Raw genomic sequence first — 19,223 nt, 5'->3', positions numbered from 1 at the left:
TAACGTTGTGTGTACCATATTTGCATTGCTCGTACCATGTGCTCTGTGCCGGTTTTAGGGACGTTACAACGCACTGAAGCATCCTGGCTGTGTTTGAACGTCCACGGTTGAACCTCCTGGAAGAAGCAGTCGAGGATGGAGCGCTCTGTCCCCGTGCACTGCACACTGTTCATGTGGATGGGTCCAGTACCTGCACAAGTCAGCAATTTTGTTTTTCATAGTTTGCTTCATCTGGTCTGAATCGGGTCAACAACCATATTATCGCTCGCCACAGCATGGAGCAAAATTGGTATTTGTTGATCACCTTAATTGGTATTTAGACATCCTAACATGTTACAGTGCACCAGCAAAAACCTAAATTATTCTCCTTCATGTAAAAAACAGGTACCGCTGAATATTGTTTTCATAAGAAATCCCCATTGAATGGTGTCAAGAGGCAGAACATAACGGAGGATGAACGCATCGTTTGCTGAGATGTAAGATTTCACGTGACTTTTGTTCGTTCAGGGCCACCCAGTGAACGCAAAAACGTACTTGCGTCATGCAAAGCCTGAAAGCTTATCGGCTGAGATCTGCTTTTTTTCTCTTCTGAGTGCTTTCTCCACTTCAGAAACAATGAAAAGTTAATTTCCCTGGTGATAAAGTGCTATTGCGAGGCAAGCAGCAGAACCTGCAGCAACGACTTGCGGATCTGACACACCTCATTGCCAAACCTCTTTTGCTTTCGGCAAAACAACCACAAAGCATATGCTAATTCCATCAAACAAGGGCATACGTGTGTCAAGACTTTCTTCAATTGGTACTTAATGAAAACCAGAACCTCCAAACGACTTGAATCAAAAGAAATTTGAATGCAAACAGTCGGTTCCATAATAACGCCGTTTTATGAAACCGCTCGCCCAGTTATGGCTTTAGTGTTTTCTTCATGCGTAAGACATAAACTATAAACCTGGAAATGGACGAGCATTTTAGTGAATGCCACCATATCCACAAAAACCAAGGGAAGGGGGGGAAACTGCCAGATAGACAAATTAAATGAAAAATGGCAGAGACGACGGGGTGCGAGAGAAAATGCAGGCTGGCTGGCTCTGTCGCTGTAAGATTGCAGCCCTGCTTCCACATTGGTTACGCATGTGGCTAGAAATGTCGGAAAAACACATATCTGTCCCATTTCCGCTGCTATCGCAATGGCGACTCCCATAAGCTGGATTTATCGCGACAAGGGTGTGTAAAGGCCCACATGACGGATTCCAAAAAAAAGAAAGAAAAACTCAGCAGTCACAGGCTGTACTTAAAACTTCCTTTGGAAAATCTGTGAAATCCCTGAAATAAATTCTCACATATGTTGCAGCACACTTCTGATGAACATTTTATGGTGTTTTGCTCCCCCGTGTGTGTGGAGTAAATTTAATGCAAACACACACCACGGGGAAAATTGTTAAATAAACAAAGTGAAATGAAACTGTTGGCCAAGTAATAGAAATATCTTACAATTTAGCTCTATAATTTTGAGGTGGGTTGGATCACACTGACTGTCAATCGTCAAAACACAAATTTCCACACATTAGCCCTGTGATTGGCTGGCGATAGTACAGTGAGTACCCCGCCTCTTAACCAAAGTCTCCAGCTTACCCATGACCCTAATGAGGACAAGTACCATAGAAAATGTAGTGATGGTATGACATTAAAGTACCATGAAGAAAAAACATCTTCAGTTGTGAAACATTGATCATTTGGTTCCTGGTCACACACTAAAACTATTCCACTGCCAGTCAACATATGGTAAGCATACATCCATTTTCTATACCACTTTTCCTCATAAAGGTAGCGTGACTTTGGGCAAGTGGTGCGGTGCGCCCTTATCTGGCCGCCATCCAATCATAGGGCACATGGTAGACAAACAACAATTTGGCATCTTCAATGAACCTAACATTGATGCTTGTGATGTGGGAGGAAGCCAGGGTTCTTAGAGAAAACGCACACAAGTAGGAGAATAAACGTGCAAACTCCGCACAGGTGGACCTGAGCAGAGATTCAAACCCGAAACCGCTCGATTGTGAAGTAGACGTGCTAAACAATACATCCATTGTGCTCTCTATAGTTTTTTTCTTGTAATGTTTTCTTTTCTTTTCTGTGTAGTCCTATTCCTAACATTAAACACATCAGAACAAGGTCTGATGTGTTTAATGTCGTTTTTAGAATCTCCCGCGGGGAGAGGCAAATGGCTCCATGGACACTGCTCATTTACAGCTTGTTATTTCTAGGTCAAATTATTGGCTTATAGAGTTATTGTATCCTTGGTTCAGTGAGTTTTCTTACAGAATGATTAGAAGTGGCAGATGCCTTCATAGGTTTCATCTTATTACAAAGATGGATTTCATTTAAGGGTTGGAAATTGGGTAATTCTGGCCTTATTCTTTTGGGGATAGCACAAATAGTTGCGCTTTCAAGGAAAACCCTGTTCTTTTCCACGCTGAAATTACACTCCATTTCAGGCACTGAAATTAATGTGCTGTCTGTCATTTTCTCCCCATTTCCATGAACCATGTCTGAGTCCATTTTTCTTAGCCAAGATTTGTGTTAGTTAGGTAGTAATCTGCGCCGTCTGCGGCTGGTTAGATCCTACGAAACATGCCAGAATCATGTTGCTCCTCCAGCAGGATTCCAAACATAATTTAGAAGTTTAAAACCGGTACGCCATTTTATACACAACTATGTTTGTGTGTGTCTTTACCACACACACTGGCAATGTCTGAATGAAACACACTGGACACGCTACAATCTATGAGCACTGGACCGGTCGGCAGAACACATTCTTTATCACATATGCTCATCATAAATAAGTCAGTCTTGTAGCAGAAAGTTTAGGTGGAAATGACGCAACACTTAAAAGAATAGCTGTGTAAAAATAAGTTAAAGCTGCATTTTGTAACAATTTGCCCATATATATCTTTACAATAGCCTTTTTATTTATCCATTTATGACAGAAACATTTTTTAATTAGTCGATTAACACCCTAGCTGTTCATAATGGGAACTCCTGCAAGCCCCTGGCCAATAGTTTTCAGACAGGATTCGGGTTTGAATTTCCCGCCGTCTGCGGATGTGAAGATGAAGAAGGGTGTGTGCAGTTTCATTTTCCAGGTGGCAGTAGCGATTTGAAATTAAATTTTCTGCGTTCAGTGGCTTTAACCCTCGTAAAAACAATAAACTGAAATGATCTGAATTGATATCACGTGATGACATGCATTGCTTTGAATGTCAACCTGTTTCATTTCTCACGTTCTTCATTTCTCGACAGGTTGCTTCTTCTTTTGGGATAAATGTTTCAGAAATAACCAAATAAAAAGCAAAAAAACACAGAATTAAGGTTTAACCGAGGTCTCGTCAGGTACACTGAGATGTATTTTTCCTGAATTAATTTTAGCATGTTAGACACATAAAATACAAAAAAAGCCAAAGAAAAATCCAAACACAGTGATTTGAAGTCTCACAAAAATTCATTTTGTGTTTTTTTGTGTTTTTTTCCTAGTTCATACTGTGCCCCCTCTTTAAAGGGGGCAGAGCTTCAGCCTTGTTTTCCCCCTCCCACTTCCTTATGTTTTTCTTTTTTTCATGTAAGAAACTCAGGGCACCAAAAAACGACCTGCCAGGCTTCCTTCTTCAGTCTCCCTCTCTTGGTCATTGTTGTTTTTCATGTTTCTTGGACGGGTTGTGACTGGGGGTAATGCCTTTATAGGGATCAACAGACTAAGCTGAATCTGAATCCAAAGGTGTTTTTGTCCAATTTTTCGAGTAGCCAGGACAGACGTGTGGCCATTACATTTCCGGTTGTAGGGTTCTCATCATATGTCTCCTCTTTACCACAGAAATCATGTGCAACTTTGGAGGTGTATTTTTGGCCAAATTCCAAATTGTACCCGCTTCACGGACGTCAGAGGTTGTATATTATTTCACACAGAAATTAAACATCTACTAATTAAATCTTTATATAACTTTACCCGAAAATCCTTCTTTCTGCACATAGTGGGAGTTTGTTCTCTCTAAAGAGTCTAATTTAGGCGTGTTTAAGCAACGTAAAGGCCTATGGTTATGTGGCCTGCCTTCATGGCACATGCAAAATTACAGCTTGCAGCCAAACGTCATATAGTGAACGTTGCAGAGGAGAGAGCTGTGCTGTTCTCTTTGAAGTGCCATCGACCTGAAGTTCTCCGGGAACACTGAGAACTGAGAGGTCACAGACACTGTGTGTGTGCGAAGCAAGCGTGTTTGTGTGTAACGGTGTAGACTGTAGAGGGTCAATCCTAGCATTTGTCAGGCTGAAACTTCAGCCGCAGAGCCACCATATACGCTTAAACGTGTGCAATTACACAATTAACCACCTGTGTGAATGAATGTGCTAATTGAAAGCAGATAATCAAAATGACATCATCACCAAAGGTTAAAAGGTGAAAGGGACTGAACACACTCCGTTTAAGCCAAACAAGCAAACGGTCATGCCGCGTTTCGCCTTGATCAGCATGAGGGGAGAGCACACCCTGGCTTTAAGGCTTTTGGGTGGCCGTTCCCACATCTACTCAGGGCGGGGACGCCAAGCACATTCAAGATGGGTTGGTTGAACACTGCAAAACCTCTCAAAAGAGCACGTACAGTTCGGAATTGGAAAAAAAATTCATGGGAAAAGTCGGATGAGGATACAGGAAGGGATGTTCAAGCAAGCAGACAGAAAAACTCCACATTGTTATTTTATAAGGTTGTGTTTTATTTCTCACACCAGTGTGAAATACCTGTAAGTTAACTATGATCACAGATTCACTTTAACCCCACTTTACACTGAGCAAGTGTACTGCTTCACCACACACCGAGCCATTGAACACCACTCTTCTACCCAATGGAAAAATTCTGACCCTATATAGTTTTTCAGGACTTTACATACATTATAATGTACTTAAAAAAAAATTATTATTTTTTAAAGGACTTTAAAAAAAACTTTTGTCAAGAATTGATTGTCAAGAACAAGTGTATTACCCTAATGAAAAAAAAGGAAAGAGTGGCAATTTTTAGCTATTTTGTTTCATTGACTGCACTTTTTAATTTTTGCAAACAGTTTGACAAAAATAATTCATTACTAAATAACTAATGCAAATTATAAATTAGCAAAGTCAATTTCAAAGACAGAATATACGCAATTACCACATTTTCACACTTTTAAGAATGCTACAAAATGAGGCACATTCTTCAACTTTGTTCTAAAAGTTCAGACTTCTACACTTAAAGTTTACACTTGTTTGAGAATGATTTTTGATGTTTTTTTTCTTAAGGGTTTTTTATGATGGGAAGAGTTTCACCCACTGACAGATTATAATTGTATTAATATTATTCTGTATTAGACCAAAAATAAATCTGAGCAAATCTCAGCTGGCCCAGCGTTCTGGCACAGATTTTGGTCAAACTAAGAGGTTCCACTGTATATGAGTCAGAGCTTTGAGTGGGTAAATGAAGGGTACTTTTTGCTATTTGAGCGCTCAAAGCTTAAACAAACCAATGCGGCTTATAGTATTAGACGTCATGTGATAGTTTTGCGGATGTGTGTACACCTGACCGTTCTGGCTCGGGACACACAGGTGGAGATCCAGCAGTGAAAACACAAACAGCTTCAAAGTATCACAGACAGACGTGATCTCATCTGATCAGTCAGGGCAGACTGCTACTGACTTGAGATAAAACACGTTCTGCAAAGGTTGCCGTATCTCGTCTGGAATTCCATCACGCTTGATAGACACTTTGAAACCTGTGCAGTCAAAACATGCTCATTGTTCCTTCTCACCTTGACCCATAAAGGCGCCTTGCAGTGCGTCCTGTGCGGTACCGAAGCCCAGCTCTCTGCACACCACGCTGGCCGCCGTCCGCTCCCACAAGTGGTCCACAATCGTCCCCCACTTTCCGTCTCGGAGCACTTCCACGCGACCCTCGCCGAGCCTGGGCCCGGCCTTCAGACGCACCGGCTACGCCAAGGAACAGGAGGGAAAGTCAAAGTCAACACCACATGAATACACTCGAGGTTTTACATAATAGCACCGTCTTACCACAACTGGGTACGGGGCTTGAGGTCTTCCCGAGGAAATCCTGGAAAACTGAGGGCCCGGAACACATTTGACCACAGCGTGTCGTCCGTTCTTACAGGGGGTGGGGCTACGGGGGATTGACAGCTGGCCGTGGCACTCGGACAAAGTGTTCTCACTGCCCAAACAGTTGACCTTCTCTACCCAGAAACCCTTCTTCTTGGACATGAGGCTCAGCCTAAAAGGGATGAGGTGAAGTTTCAAAATTAAATTGTGAAATGGAGGGGATTATAGGAGACTCATGAATTTCCTGTCTTAAGATGCTGTGTCAGAGGCTGACGAACAGGTTAAATGCATTAAAATTGTCGCCCCATTTCACACTGTCTATTTTTTCCAAGGCTATTCTGTAGAAAGAGCAGGCATGGGATGAGGGATCAAAGTTGACCTGTGCATTTTGGCCCCTTTCACACTGCCTATTAAAGGTAAGAATGTTTTGCTTTTTTTCTTGGGTCACTGTTCTGTCTTACTAGCACAGGATGGGTGGTCGAAGTGGACCGGGGATTTAACCGGATTCTGAGGTAGTAACAGAGGCTATATGGCAGTTATGTAAGCCCCTTTCACACTGCCTACAATAATCCTGATTTATCTTGCCTATTCTTCCTGGGTCATCATTATGTCCGACACCAAGTCGACCCACAAAGTTCCCAACTTCAGCAATAGTATGTGAGGCGTAACAGAGGTGGGACGGCTCCGTTATTATGTCTCTGATGCAGATATTTAGTGTGCTCTCTATGAGAAGTAGGCCAAAGTATAACTTACCTTGTTAAAGGATCTGCAACCTTGGTGTCCCATATTTTCCTGTAAAGAAACAAAGAGAGGAAATGGTCCTATCAGGAGTGTGTATCAACTGTGGTTACGCACACACATCACCCTGTGTGGTGACCTGAGTGACCCACAGTTGCTTCAACGTAATAGTGACTGTAAGATATACTCTGGCTTCTGTTTGTTTTCTATGTAACCTGGCCACACAGACACATGCACATTGCGTGTTCTTACTTGGCAACCAAAAATTGTCACCACTGCAATGACTTTCTACCGCTCCAAATATAACTTTTGTATATAAAACACTGGTTTTCGAGCAAGGTTTAAGTTAGGGATACAAATGGTACGGGCTGGGATAAGTTCACTCTTCCTTCTTCTGTCTTTTCTGTATTGATTTTAAAGTTAAGTAAAAGCATTCGCTGAAATACCGCCATAAGACATTACAAACTTTTTTTTGTGCTTTATTTCTGAAGCTGTAAGTTTCTGAGTTTGTTTTGTTTTGCAATCAACAGTGGTTAGCTTCTTTTTTACACTAGTATCCAAAAATGAGGCATAATACCTTTGTCAAGTTATGCGATGGATTGTTTCAACACAGAAGAAAGAATTGCGTTCACTTGTTTTTTTTTTCACTCTTTTAGTAGTCATGTAAATAAAGCCCAAAATTGTTCAACAGCAGCATTTCTGGGAAAAACCCAGATGTTTTCTGCCAGTTGGAGAATTATGCAGAGTGCAGCGCGGGTGCTGAGGGAAGCCTTCCGCTCACTGGACGGGCACGCCAACATGCCACAAACAGAGTGTGCCGGGAAGGCTTCCAAACCTTGTACTGGGCAAACACTATTACAGATGGTCACATTGATTATGCTATGTAGTAAACGTGCTAAACGTGCTAGCCTGATGGGTGGATGTTTTAAAAATGACATTAGAGGAGTAAACTGTGTGGCTCATTTTAATATCGAATGACATTTTTACTTACTGACGACATCAATAGGTATAATACACCTGTATGTAGCTTTTTTCCCCAAATTTGATTACCGGTAATTAAAATCGATTTATTTTCTTATTAATTCATCTCATTAAATAATGGTTAACTTATTCATTTTAAATAATAATATAAAATATTTAGTAAAATATATTTGTGAAAATGAAATTAAAATAATTGTATTATTATTATTTTTTAATTACGCTGCCATTGGATGGTTCTTTGCATCCCCAGAACCATTATTTTTCAAGAAATTTAAGGCATTTAATTTTTTATTTAATTATTTTTGTCAGTACTCAGTAGTATTGTATCGTTAAGGGAGCAAGGTATTGAACACTACAGCTTAATAATTTGTTAAAATAAATTTTAAAAAAACAGACCCACATGGGGAGTAATAGTATTGACTTGTTGGGGGGGGGGTCTATGACGTACACCAAATTTCTTCAGCCTCATGTATGAATGACACTGACCCGTCCATTTCCAAAATCAGTTGCGGCCCTTGAGCACTGTAATTTATTTGCCCCGTCAACCAAAATGAGACCATTAGATGCAGATTTGCATGTTGACAGAGACAGGTAAATATTTTCACATGCATATTTCAGGTATTAATTTATATATGGGATGTTTTAGTGAGAATGCCAACCTTACTTAATTAAGTTAGTGGGCTAAAATCAAGAGAGGCATTGTAACACCAATGACGTTACGTCGCTGGCAGCTGACACTCCACTTTCCTCAATCACTCCTCGCGCTGTACATACGTAAAGCAAGACCTTTACACAAATATGTTTTTCAAGAATAAAACTTGTTTTGGGGAGAAAATACTTATTACATTCATCACTGCTAATTAGTTTGCAGCGAGAGGAGTTTTCCGATCTGCTACTTCTAAATAAAAACACAAAGCAAACGTGTGTCGTCGCCGAGGTACGTGCTGCGATGCCGGATGCCTTAAACACGAGTAAACAGTTGACGTCATTCTAAACACGCAAGTGAAACGATACTATTCGTATCGCACACTTCATTCGGCGGGTGCAGAACAATCCCATAAACGGGACAAAAGTGGCCACTGACATGTTATTTAACACAGCACGTCCTCAGTTGTACTTGTAAAATGTGTTAAATGCGTCTAGCTCTGCATGCCTGCAACCCGCACAAACAAACAATTGTATGACCTCTCCACACTCTGTATAAACTTTAGACCAACAAAAGACATTCAGATCAAAAACCTATTTCCGTTTTCTGTTTGAAATCTTTTTACATCAATTTTGCATGAGCATCGATTCATTGTGTGTGGACTGCAGACATCTGCGTTATTAGTTTCCTCCACAGCATCCTTCAAAAGGGCTTTAGGCAAAAAGTGCATTGCTTCAGTGATTGTTGAGCTAATTATGCTAATGATGGGTGTCTCAACTGCCTGTTAGTAGAGACGATAATTACATCATTGTGCAAGGTTCATGCACTTTCTACACCTTCCATTTCTCGTTGAATTAAAAAAAACACTAGAAATCCATTTTGGATGGGCATGATGACTGTTTAACTGTTCATCATGTGGACTACTTGGCTGCAATCAGCAAAGGCGATGTTGATTGTCAGCTAGCAACTAGATGAGCGAGACACCAGTGAGTGCATGATATAATTATTAAATATGTCATGATTAAATGACTGACGGCTAGTGAAAAAAAAATCTCTTCGTCGGTTTTTACAATCAAGTACAGTTGTAGGTACGTTTTTCCAGTGTCGTTTCAATGGCTCGAATCCTCAAATTGACCACATCGAAACCTCAACGTTAAGTATTGTATTTATGTTGGGATAAATGTGGGCTTTAATAAGGAGGACGTTTTTTGTTATTATTCTGTTTCTGTATAGCTGTGCCATTTTTTTTTCTAATCTAAGGGGCATACATGACAGTTCTAAAGTGAATATCCTCTGGAAATGCGACATATATGTATTCAACGCAGCCACATGACTTGTAAGTAAAACAAATGGCATTAAATGTCCTTATGACAAGTCCCTAAATCAAAAGCCAGACGAAAAAAGGCGGTCAACTGCTGATTCAACGACTCGTACAGCAACCATAATTAAAGATATTTCACAACACACATATTTCAAGCAAGTGAAAATTAGATCCGACTGGTGCGGCTTAACCCCCCCCCCCCCCCCCTCCATCTCTGGCAAGGCAGTGTTCCTCTCTCACACGCAGTTATAATGGAGGGCGTTTTTTCACTCGCAGCACAAACCCCAGCGAACCTCGCTCCTGACCAACCTGCAATTACAGCATCTTAAGAATCGCATCCAAGACTCACAGGCGGCCCCAGAGACGCGGCCTGGTCAAGGATTGCTAAGAATGGCTTTGGACCAAGATGGAGGAACATGTGGGAGTGTCAAAACCATGCAACACAATCCCATAAGTGTTTCTTGGCTTCCGGTCTCGGGTGCAGATGTTACAAAAAATGTCAACGTCATATTGTCTGAAGGGGAATTGTTTTGGTTGCTCACATGAAGTAATTGCAGTATCTATTTCAGACTGCTTACAATGAGCAAAACAAACCATGCACAGAAAGAGCACGGTTGGTATGTGCTTGCAGATCAACATCCCTGTACCAACATATTAAGAAGCCGCCATTGAGATTCAGAAACATCGGCTTATAGTAATTTAAGCGACAAATGGATCATATAGAAACTAACTTTAGGGTATTTTTCTGTGCCCTAAAAACAACAACTATTTACTAATGAGTAAGTGTCGCCATAGTCAGTCAAGGAAATTTGATGAAATAGCCAGCTCTGCCGCGATGCCATTATGGAAACCAACCGTTGCTCAATACCTACAGTAGATTATTTGAAATGCTGATGCATGCTGAAGCCAGAAACAGTTTCAAACAGTCTCCTTTGTGGAGACAGAAAGGAAAAAAGGCACTTTTAGGCACATCATTATGGTTTGAAGGCTATTACGGCACCAAATTCCAACTAGTTACTAGTGTGTATTTTAGGAACACCTTCGGACATTCCTATTTAAAGGAGGCTGTAAAGGCACAATCTGACTGGAACTATTCGATTAGATCAGATTTCACAAACTTTTCCAGCCACTTGACCCACCAGTTACTAAGTCGTTACCATTACGTTCCCCGCTCCGAAGATTATTATTGGATTCTACGATTATGATTTTGATATTATCGATAAAAAGAGAAGGGCAACATTCAAGGTTTACAACTCAAATTACATCAAACTTCCATCACTATGAAAAAATGTACAAAGACAGGTAAGCGTGTTAACTTAGCACTTTAGCTAAACGGTAGCTGGTCTAGCATTAACATAGTCTTCATGTCAGTTATGAATTTAAATTGAGAAGATACAAAATAGTAGAGAATAGCAATAGTAATAGAAAGCATGGAGAATGTTTGGGGAGTCAGTCCATTAAATAACGTGAGGTAACTAGCAAGTACAGGTATTAAATGCAAAGTGGACTGATTTTGCCCGGAGATGTCCACTTTTTTGGGGAGGTAATAAAATAAAATCCAAAAAGTTTTTCCCTATGTTTCCCAGTAGGACTTACCAAAAAAGTGTTAAATTCAACTGACGCTTTGCACGACAAATGGGACGCGGAGATAACCGTGTTGTTGCGGGATACGTCAGATGGAATATAATATAAAATGCAATATAGTAATAATGTAAGCAATATGACTTCCAGTTCATTTGTCTGTTTTTCACCGCTGTTGTTGAGGTCGCCGGACTGAGAGGTGTTACGTTGCCAGTTGAACAAGCCAAATACAGTACAACTGCAGTCAGTTCACCCTGAGCGTTGAGAATCTTAGCTCACTGGTAGCGCTCTGTGCTCCCTATTCGGAAATGTGGTTGTGGCGTGGGTTCAATCCCCGGCAATAGATCTTAAAATCTAGGGCAAAAAAGGTTGGGCACCCCTGATTTAGAACATTGTCACTATTTATTTGTCAAGTAAGACTTCAAAAGAGGACAGTGCAAGCACATGCAACAAAATATTTAAAAAAAAAAAAAAAAAAAAAAGCCCTGGGCTTGGCACAGCCCTAATGGTAACCATTGTTGAGAGAGGATGTAAAAAGTGAAGCGCAGCATCGCTGACTCGAGCCTGCAGATGCTCTACTGCCAATAAAACAGGCACTTCACACACAAAAAAACTTCATCTGGCCTCACACCACCATATCGACGGAACAGTTAAAGCACAATCAGAAGGTGATATTACACCTCGGGACAGGAATCCAAAATTAAAAGCATTGTTGTTTGTCTTGGAAGCGGAGATAGCATCAGAGAGCCGCAGAGGCAATGAGGTGCGCAGGGGGTGATTTGCCTGGAAAGAGGTGTAAAGAAAAGCCTTTTGCTCGGGACGGAGATGCTTCTTATCATTACTTCTGAGGATGAGGAGAGGAGGGGACCTCGTGGACATGTGGCTGAGGGGGGAAGATAAGCCAGACGAAGGCTTTTACTTATTCTGCCTCTTAACTGGATGCCGCTGCTCTTTGTGTTTTATTAGATAGCAACCATTATAGTAGCCACTTATTGGTCGTTGCATTTCCATCGTTTTACATTGTGGGCTTTTCCATGCTTAAAAACTCACAAATTTTGTCAGGCGTGTTAGCGCTGGTAAAAATATACACCCATGAGCTTAAAGGGAAGTCAACCCCAAATCTTTTTGGACAATAATATATTCTATGCTGCCCACTAGTCTAAATACAGTAATTCTGGTTAATATTATGTTAGTGGAATATGTGTTAAGCAGCAAAATCCAGCAGTTTTTATCAAAATCAGAAGGCGGACATTTTGCCAATTGTTGTCGAGTGAAAATGACATCACAGTTGCTTTTAGGTCTCAGGTAACAACCAATCACAGCTCAGCTTCAGAAAACAGGTGAGCTATAATTGGTCGTTGCCTGAGCCCTGAGCAACTGTGGTGTCATCTTCAGTCGACAACAACTGGCAAAATGGCCGCCCCATAAGATGGATAAAAATGGCTGTATTTTGCTTCATAACTCATATTCTATAAATGAAATATTAATCAGAATGTCATGTTTAGACTAATGAGGTCACATGTAACATATTAGTGTCAAGAAATGTTTAAGGTTGACTTCCCCACGCACCAAAAAATCACCTCCATAGCACCAAACTATTTTTGGGGAATCAGGTTTGACTTAGCAACATGAAATTTGTTAGGTAATCAATCATGACTAGACCCAGAAAAAAGTTTCAAGAACATCATGCCCAAAAAGACACAAAGTTCATTTTGGCAAAGCAGCCATTTTACAGTCATTTTGGTCATTGCCAAGGATTTTGTCACAAGCGAAAGAAAGATGCTTACTCACTTGTACATTTTGAGGTTGGGCGTAGCGGCGTCAGGAAAGCCGAGCATCCCGCACACCACTCTGCTGCTATTCAGACTCCAGCCCATGTCGCACACTTGCCTCCACCTCCCCGCGTGCTTCACTTGCACCACGCCTTCAGTCACCAAGGTCTTCTTCTTGGTCGACATGAGGATAGGCCTCAGGCGCACCTCCTCGATTCGGACCTTACTGTGACCCTGATGGAAGGAAGTCAACACTTGGTATAGCGATAGAAACTTCAACAGCTGTGATGTGAGGCGCCATACCTGGTGAAGTTGCTGCCTATGGATTCGTGGGACCTCGTATGGATGTCCGTTCCCGTAATAGCCGTATCCAGATTGCCTGCGGGTAACCACGGGGCCTTGCCACTGGGGCGAGGGATTCCCATTGGAGCTGATGGCGTTGCCGTGCTCCCCCGTGCTAGTCGTGTGCTCCCGCCTGCGCTCGGTGGCGCACACCACCCCCATGTCTTCATTGTGTTTGCAGTCGTTCACCCCCCAACCGTTGTGCTTGCAGTCCTTTAAGAACTTCTCGGAGCCGTTGCATCGAACGTTGTCCATCCATATGGGACCTTGACGGAGGGAAGTAAGCTGTTATTAAGCATGTTCTAAAGTCCAGCTTGTTCTGGAAACAGACCACACAAGCTCTGAAAAGTGATCCACGTATATGACTTAAACCGGCAGCCTGATTAGGGGTTGCACCTTTGCGGCGTGTTCAGAAGTTGAGTGTTTTACGAGCGTGCCTCTCAAATTCATTCCACGTTGTCTTTAATTTGGATTTAAAAGCAGCAGTAAAGAATGTCCACAAACCGCAGCAAGTGTTGCAAAACTGTGGTGAAATGAATGCTATCATGAGCATGAGCTCCTCCAGCCTGCCGGGTGACCTTAACGAGATGTCATCTTCGTGCCTTTATGATGTCAGTTATTTCGGGTGTCTTAATTACTGCTGTTGGCATACGCATAAGCCGCGTGGTATGTTTCTAAGTAATCAGGTTGGGAGCAACCAGTACAAAATAATTGGACGGCATTTGGACCAACATGAAACGATGATGATGAGTGACTTTTGCCACTGCACGTCAAGCTGTATGACAATCAATGATCATTTAGACCACAATTCCACCAGGCAGTCTGGTTTGCTTTTCCAGTATGGTTGATAGTGACTGGAGTGACATCACGCTGTGTCAAGTACCACAACAAACTCAACAGTGAAAAAGAAACATGAGCGTCAGGACAATGATGAACGACTTCCAACATTTGGTCTTCTTTTTCGTGTGATGTAACTGAAGACATGCTTTGTTTGGGCAAAGTAATGCTTAGTGTTCTTTCATTCATCTTGTTCGGAATCATAGGGCAGCTCAGACTCTCATGTTATTGCAACTGTCACTCAGTGGGAATCGATCCCAGGAAAGTCAGCCTTGTGAATCAGTGCATGTTCTGGGATTTGTGTTCTTCACATTCTCACAGAGAAATGACAATCCAACAATCAACAGTGTGTCTCGTGTAATCTTTTAAATGGGCTTCTCTCTACCTAAAGATGTTGGTCATCCATCTTGGATTGAAATTGAATAGAACTGGGGACTGAACTCAGGTTTAGTCAATCTCTCTATTGATAACCCAAGTCTGAACCATCAGGTATAATACCACAGTGATAGGATAAGTTTGTTGTATAAAAAAGAAAAAGAAAAACATATGTAAGCCCAGTTTGAACTTTAGGTTTGAGTTTCCATCAACAATCGGCTGAATTACTGGCCTTTCAAAAACTTGGCCAGCGATCTCATACATTTGGAGCAGTTTCATCTCTGATACTTGAACTGGGAAGCATGTTGATTGCTTTATTGCCAGTTTACCCTTTTAGCATTAGTGTTGAGTCTTGACTATTCAATTTGAATTGGACGTGACTAATGCCTTTTAGACTTAAGTCGAACAGCAACAACCTGACCTTTGACGTAGGGCTGGGCAATAAATCAAATTCTTTCGATTAATCATCATTTTGAAAATCAAACCATTGAAAATTTGCTACATCGTGAGATCGAATTTTGACTTCTGTATTATTAAAAGATGTTGTTCTTATGTTCTGTTACATCCAGATGTTATTGTGAGTTGTAATTTTCCACAAGTGACAGAATGCAGGTTGGGTGGTTTACAAAGACATGTTTACAATAGCTACCAACTACTTAATTGTAACAATTAAACACAAACTATGAATGTTAAGTTTATATTGAAACTGATTTAGAATCAGCATATATTATTGCTGTCTGAACATTTTGCACAGGAATTACGTATTTTTGAATGAATGAAACCTTTAAATAAACGTTTGTTGGATTTATTACATTAAAATCAATTAAAATATTAATTGTCCTGAATGACTGAAGAAGAAAAAAATTTTGATTTTATTTTTGGGCCATATCGCCCAGCCCTACAATAATTCCAGCACAATGAATGGTCTTTTAATCAACTTCATATCCCCAGAAGTGCAGAATATTGGTGGGACTGGGACGACTGGGACCCCTATTCCGTCAGTGCTGTTTCTACAGAAGAGTTTTAGCTTTGACTTTCAGTAGTTGGTGACTTAGTAGAGTGATCAGGTTTAGGAGGGAGGTTTAAGTAAACTGTGTAAAAAAAAAAAACACTCAATTTTGCACTAGTAACTGTCACCCCTTCTTTTACACTAGCTGGGAATATTATAAGGCCCAAAAAAAAGCAAGATATTTTGCTAGAGTACCATTTCAATCGAGATCCTTGTTTATGGGAGTCTAAAAAAGTCTTACCCTGTCCTTCCCCATACTTGGCGCTGTGTGCCCACGTGACGCCTCCCTGGAAGCCCAGCTCTCTACACACCACGTTGGCCAGGTTGATGTCCACCTCGTCGTCACACACCGTGCCCCACGTGTTGTTGTGCAGCACTTCCACGCGACCCTCGTGAGGCCCCCGCCCCGAGTTTCCCGCCAGACGCACCTTAGCGGCAGGTGCGCGCGGCGCCCTGCGCGGACCGGAAGCAGTGCGCCTCGGCTCGGCAGCAGAGAGACACACAAGAACGAGGAACAGGAAGCAGATGGAGCAGATGGCGCGGGACATTGTGACGGGAGAGGAGGGGTCTGAGGAGAAAGAAGGTAAAACACATATGGGTGGGTTCCTTGCAGCAAATTAAAAAAATAAGTTTGGGATTGCTGTCTAATTCTTCCTTGTTCTGATGCAGCCAGGCTGTGTTAAATGTTATTTTCAAAATATATGGCAGACAAATAAAAAGCAACCTACACGCTAAAAATTGTTGGATGGTTTTCCTGACCCAATTGCTAAAAGTGTATTTTGAGCAGATTGGGTTGCTTTCACCCAAAGTTGGGTTAGTTATATTTAGCTATTTCACCAAATGTGGGTTACTTTCAAGCAAGCAGTTGTAAGAGTGCACAAATGGCCCCTGGTCTGCACTCCACCAGTTTAGACCCAATCGTTTTTCAAGTGTAGAAAGATGACGTTCACGTCTATAAACAATTTAATCTTCAATGTACCCAAGATTCACACTAGGTTTGCATCACATGCCCATCAAAAACCCACACAAGCACGAGGAGAGCATGCAAACCCCACACAGAAAAACCACAGCCAAGAGTCGAACCCTAAACCTGAGACCTGTGAGTCAGACGTACCAACCACTAGTCCACCATGCAGCACCCCACTGCTAAATATCATTGTATATAATTGTAGGCAGTGGTTGACTTCTTCACCTTTGCATGACAGTTAAGGATGTTAAAAAGCATGACGCATAAGATAGACTCATCTTCACTAAGCCTCAATGTCTACTTCCTTATGCACTACAGAGCTGCCAAATTCATATAATTATACTTCTTTTTTACTGTTATAAAACACGAAAAGTCATAATTTTGTCATAGAAGACAGGTGGATTTAAATTCAGAATTGGGTGAATGTGTGTCTTGTTTTTTGTGAATATCACTGTAGAATGCTGAATAATTAGAGGTGAGAGGATGCCTCATTTTTAAAAGAGCAACAATGACATCTTCTGGACAATCAAGCCGGGTGCCCCCTCGGTTGCAGAATAAAACCAGCAATTTTGCTTATCAATGCTGTATACTGTGTGTGAATGAAACTTTTTTTTTTTCTATGAACTTAAACTTGATCACCATGTATTCAACTACACTCTCAATGCAGTCACTCATTGAAGATAAGTTAAGTGCCTGTTTGTATTGCAAACCGCATGCAGAATCAACAAACCAGCGGGAAAAGTCCTAATTGGAGGTTAACAAGCGCAGGGACTCACAATGTGGTCCGGGACTCCACAAGTAAATTCACAGCGCGTCACAGTGACAACACCAGCGATAAAAGAACGGAAAAAACTTTGAAACTTCAGCACTGATGCCTCAAAGTGTGAAAAAAAAATCCAAAACACCTTAAACTACACATGAATACAAATGTGACCAATACAAGAAATGTGAAATATTGAAATGGCAAGGTGAAATTTCACTGACCTGACAAGCAGCAAAGTGTGTGTGTGCAGTTGTGGACGTCTTGAGTGAAGGAGTGTGTCTGCTAAAAAATCTCCTCTCACTTCAATCCCTCCTTCTCCATATATCTCCTCCCTGAATCCCTCTCTCCCTCCCTCCTTCCCCTTCACATCTCGATTGTGCAACGAACATAAAGCTTTAAATTGTGCGTTTATTGATGAGATAAGAGGCCCAAAGCCGTGTGCTTGCTGTGAATAACACAGCTGGTGAAGACGCTTTGGTTGTTTTTGCGGACGGATGCAATTGTAGTGTATATATGTAATCGTTGAGTCAAGTCAATGGAAACAATTATTTCCATTCACAAAGGAACAACATGTTTGCCAGTTGTTTTCACAAAAGCACAATGACTTTTGTCAGTAAACCTTGGCGGGTAAAGATGTAATGTCACAATAATGAGGCATCACTTCAAGGTTCAGCCTCTAGGGGGGTGTCTGGGGATATAAAAAGTCTACACACCCCTGTTCAAATGCCACTTTGTCATATATATATATATATATATATATATATATATATATATACAGTATATATATATGTATATATATAAACTTTTCCACCATTAATGTGACCTATAATCTATACAGCTCATTTGCTTTTTAAAAAAATATATTTTCGAAAGGGGGAGTTAAAAAAAAAAGTTTCACAAGTGGGCACACCCATTTAGAACTGGGTTGCGGTTGTGCTCAGAATTTACCAATGGGAGTCAAACAGTTAATGACAGTTAATGTTAAACTACCAGATTGTTGACGTTTATCATCTCTTGTCCTTTTGATAAAATTTGTTTCATACTAAACAATTCAGAGCTCGACTTTAAACTTTTCTTTTGTTCACATTATTTCTGTGCAATCACCCACAATTTCAGGGGGAATTGCATTGTCAACTAGATTACGCAACTTTCCGACTGGACCTTTTACACCTCTCTCTCTGATTGGCCGGCCAGACTTTTACACAAGCTAACGCAAAAGCGTGTTACACAAGTGCATGTGGGGTGAAAATGCGTGTGACCAACAGGAAGTCCTCGCTTCCAGAATAGATTCAAGCATCCAGAGTTGCAAGAAGCTCCCCGTACCGCAGCGTAGATATTTCCTTGTCGAAAGCACCGCAAACCGCCGACATTTAAAATAGCCGCAGCCTCAAATGTAGCCACGGTGAACGTGACTGATGAAAAACGACATACCACCCCGACCCAAGAGTATGTTACGATTGTCAAACGTATCATCACGCTACACAAAGTAGAAAGACTCATCAGTGGAGACGTCAAACGTGATGGACCGGAATAGCGTTGCTCTTTTCTGATTTTTTTCCGAGCAGGGGTCACTCTAGCCGTCACATATCTTTAAATCTGTTTATTTATTTTTTGAGTCATCTGCTACCAAATTAGCTACATGGTCAAGGTTGGCCTTTCGGGAGCTGTGTTGATGAACTATTTCAGGTTTCAAGTAAACCTCGCGGCATCCTTTTTTCAAGGCGGTCTGGTTTATTCTTAGACGCACTTCGCGTCCATGCAGAA

At 41.3% G+C, this 19,223-nt stretch overlaps 1 protein-coding gene and 1 long non-coding RNA gene across 3 annotated transcripts in view; one reads left to right on the top strand and one right to left on the bottom strand.

The window, feature by feature from the left end:
• Positions 1–6,168, top strand: part of LOC144061473 (uncharacterized) — a 31,124-nt gene extending 24,956 nt beyond the window's left edge. For both annotated transcript variants that reach the window (XR_013296187.1, XR_013296186.1), the window contains exons 7-8: positions 59–198; positions 5,841–6,168. This is a non-coding gene — a long non-coding RNA (uncharacterized LOC144061473). The remainder of the gene's footprint in view (positions 1–58; positions 199–5,840) is intronic.
• The window catches only part of loxl4 (lysyl oxidase-like 4), a 28,241-nt gene extending 10,517 nt beyond the window's left edge, over positions 1–17,724 (bottom strand). The window contains exons 1-8 of the mRNA XM_077581972.1: positions 17,681–17,724; positions 15,971–16,297; positions 13,470–13,774; positions 13,186–13,400; positions 6,881–6,919; positions 6,086–6,299; positions 5,827–6,004; positions 36–190 (exon numbers count right to left, since the gene is read on the bottom strand). Of these exons, the coding sequence (XP_077438098.1) occupies positions 36–190; positions 5,827–6,004; positions 6,086–6,299; positions 6,881–6,919; positions 13,186–13,400; positions 13,470–13,774; positions 15,971–16,277 (1,413 nt within the window). The 5' untranslated portion in view covers positions 16,278–16,297; positions 17,681–17,724. The remainder of the gene's footprint in view (positions 1–35; positions 191–5,826; positions 6,005–6,085; positions 6,300–6,880; positions 6,920–13,185; positions 13,401–13,469; positions 13,775–15,970; positions 16,298–17,680) is intronic.
• Between the last annotated feature and the right edge of the window lie 1,499 nt (positions 17,725–19,223).

This window comes from Vanacampus margaritifer, chromosome 12 (assembly GCF_051991255.1).
Source record: "Vanacampus margaritifer isolate UIUO_Vmar chromosome 12, RoL_Vmar_1.0, whole genome shotgun sequence".
Taxonomy (NCBI): Eukaryota; Metazoa; Chordata; class Actinopteri; order Syngnathiformes; family Syngnathidae; genus Vanacampus; species Vanacampus margaritifer.
This window is presented reverse-complemented; position numbering and strand designations above follow the sequence as displayed.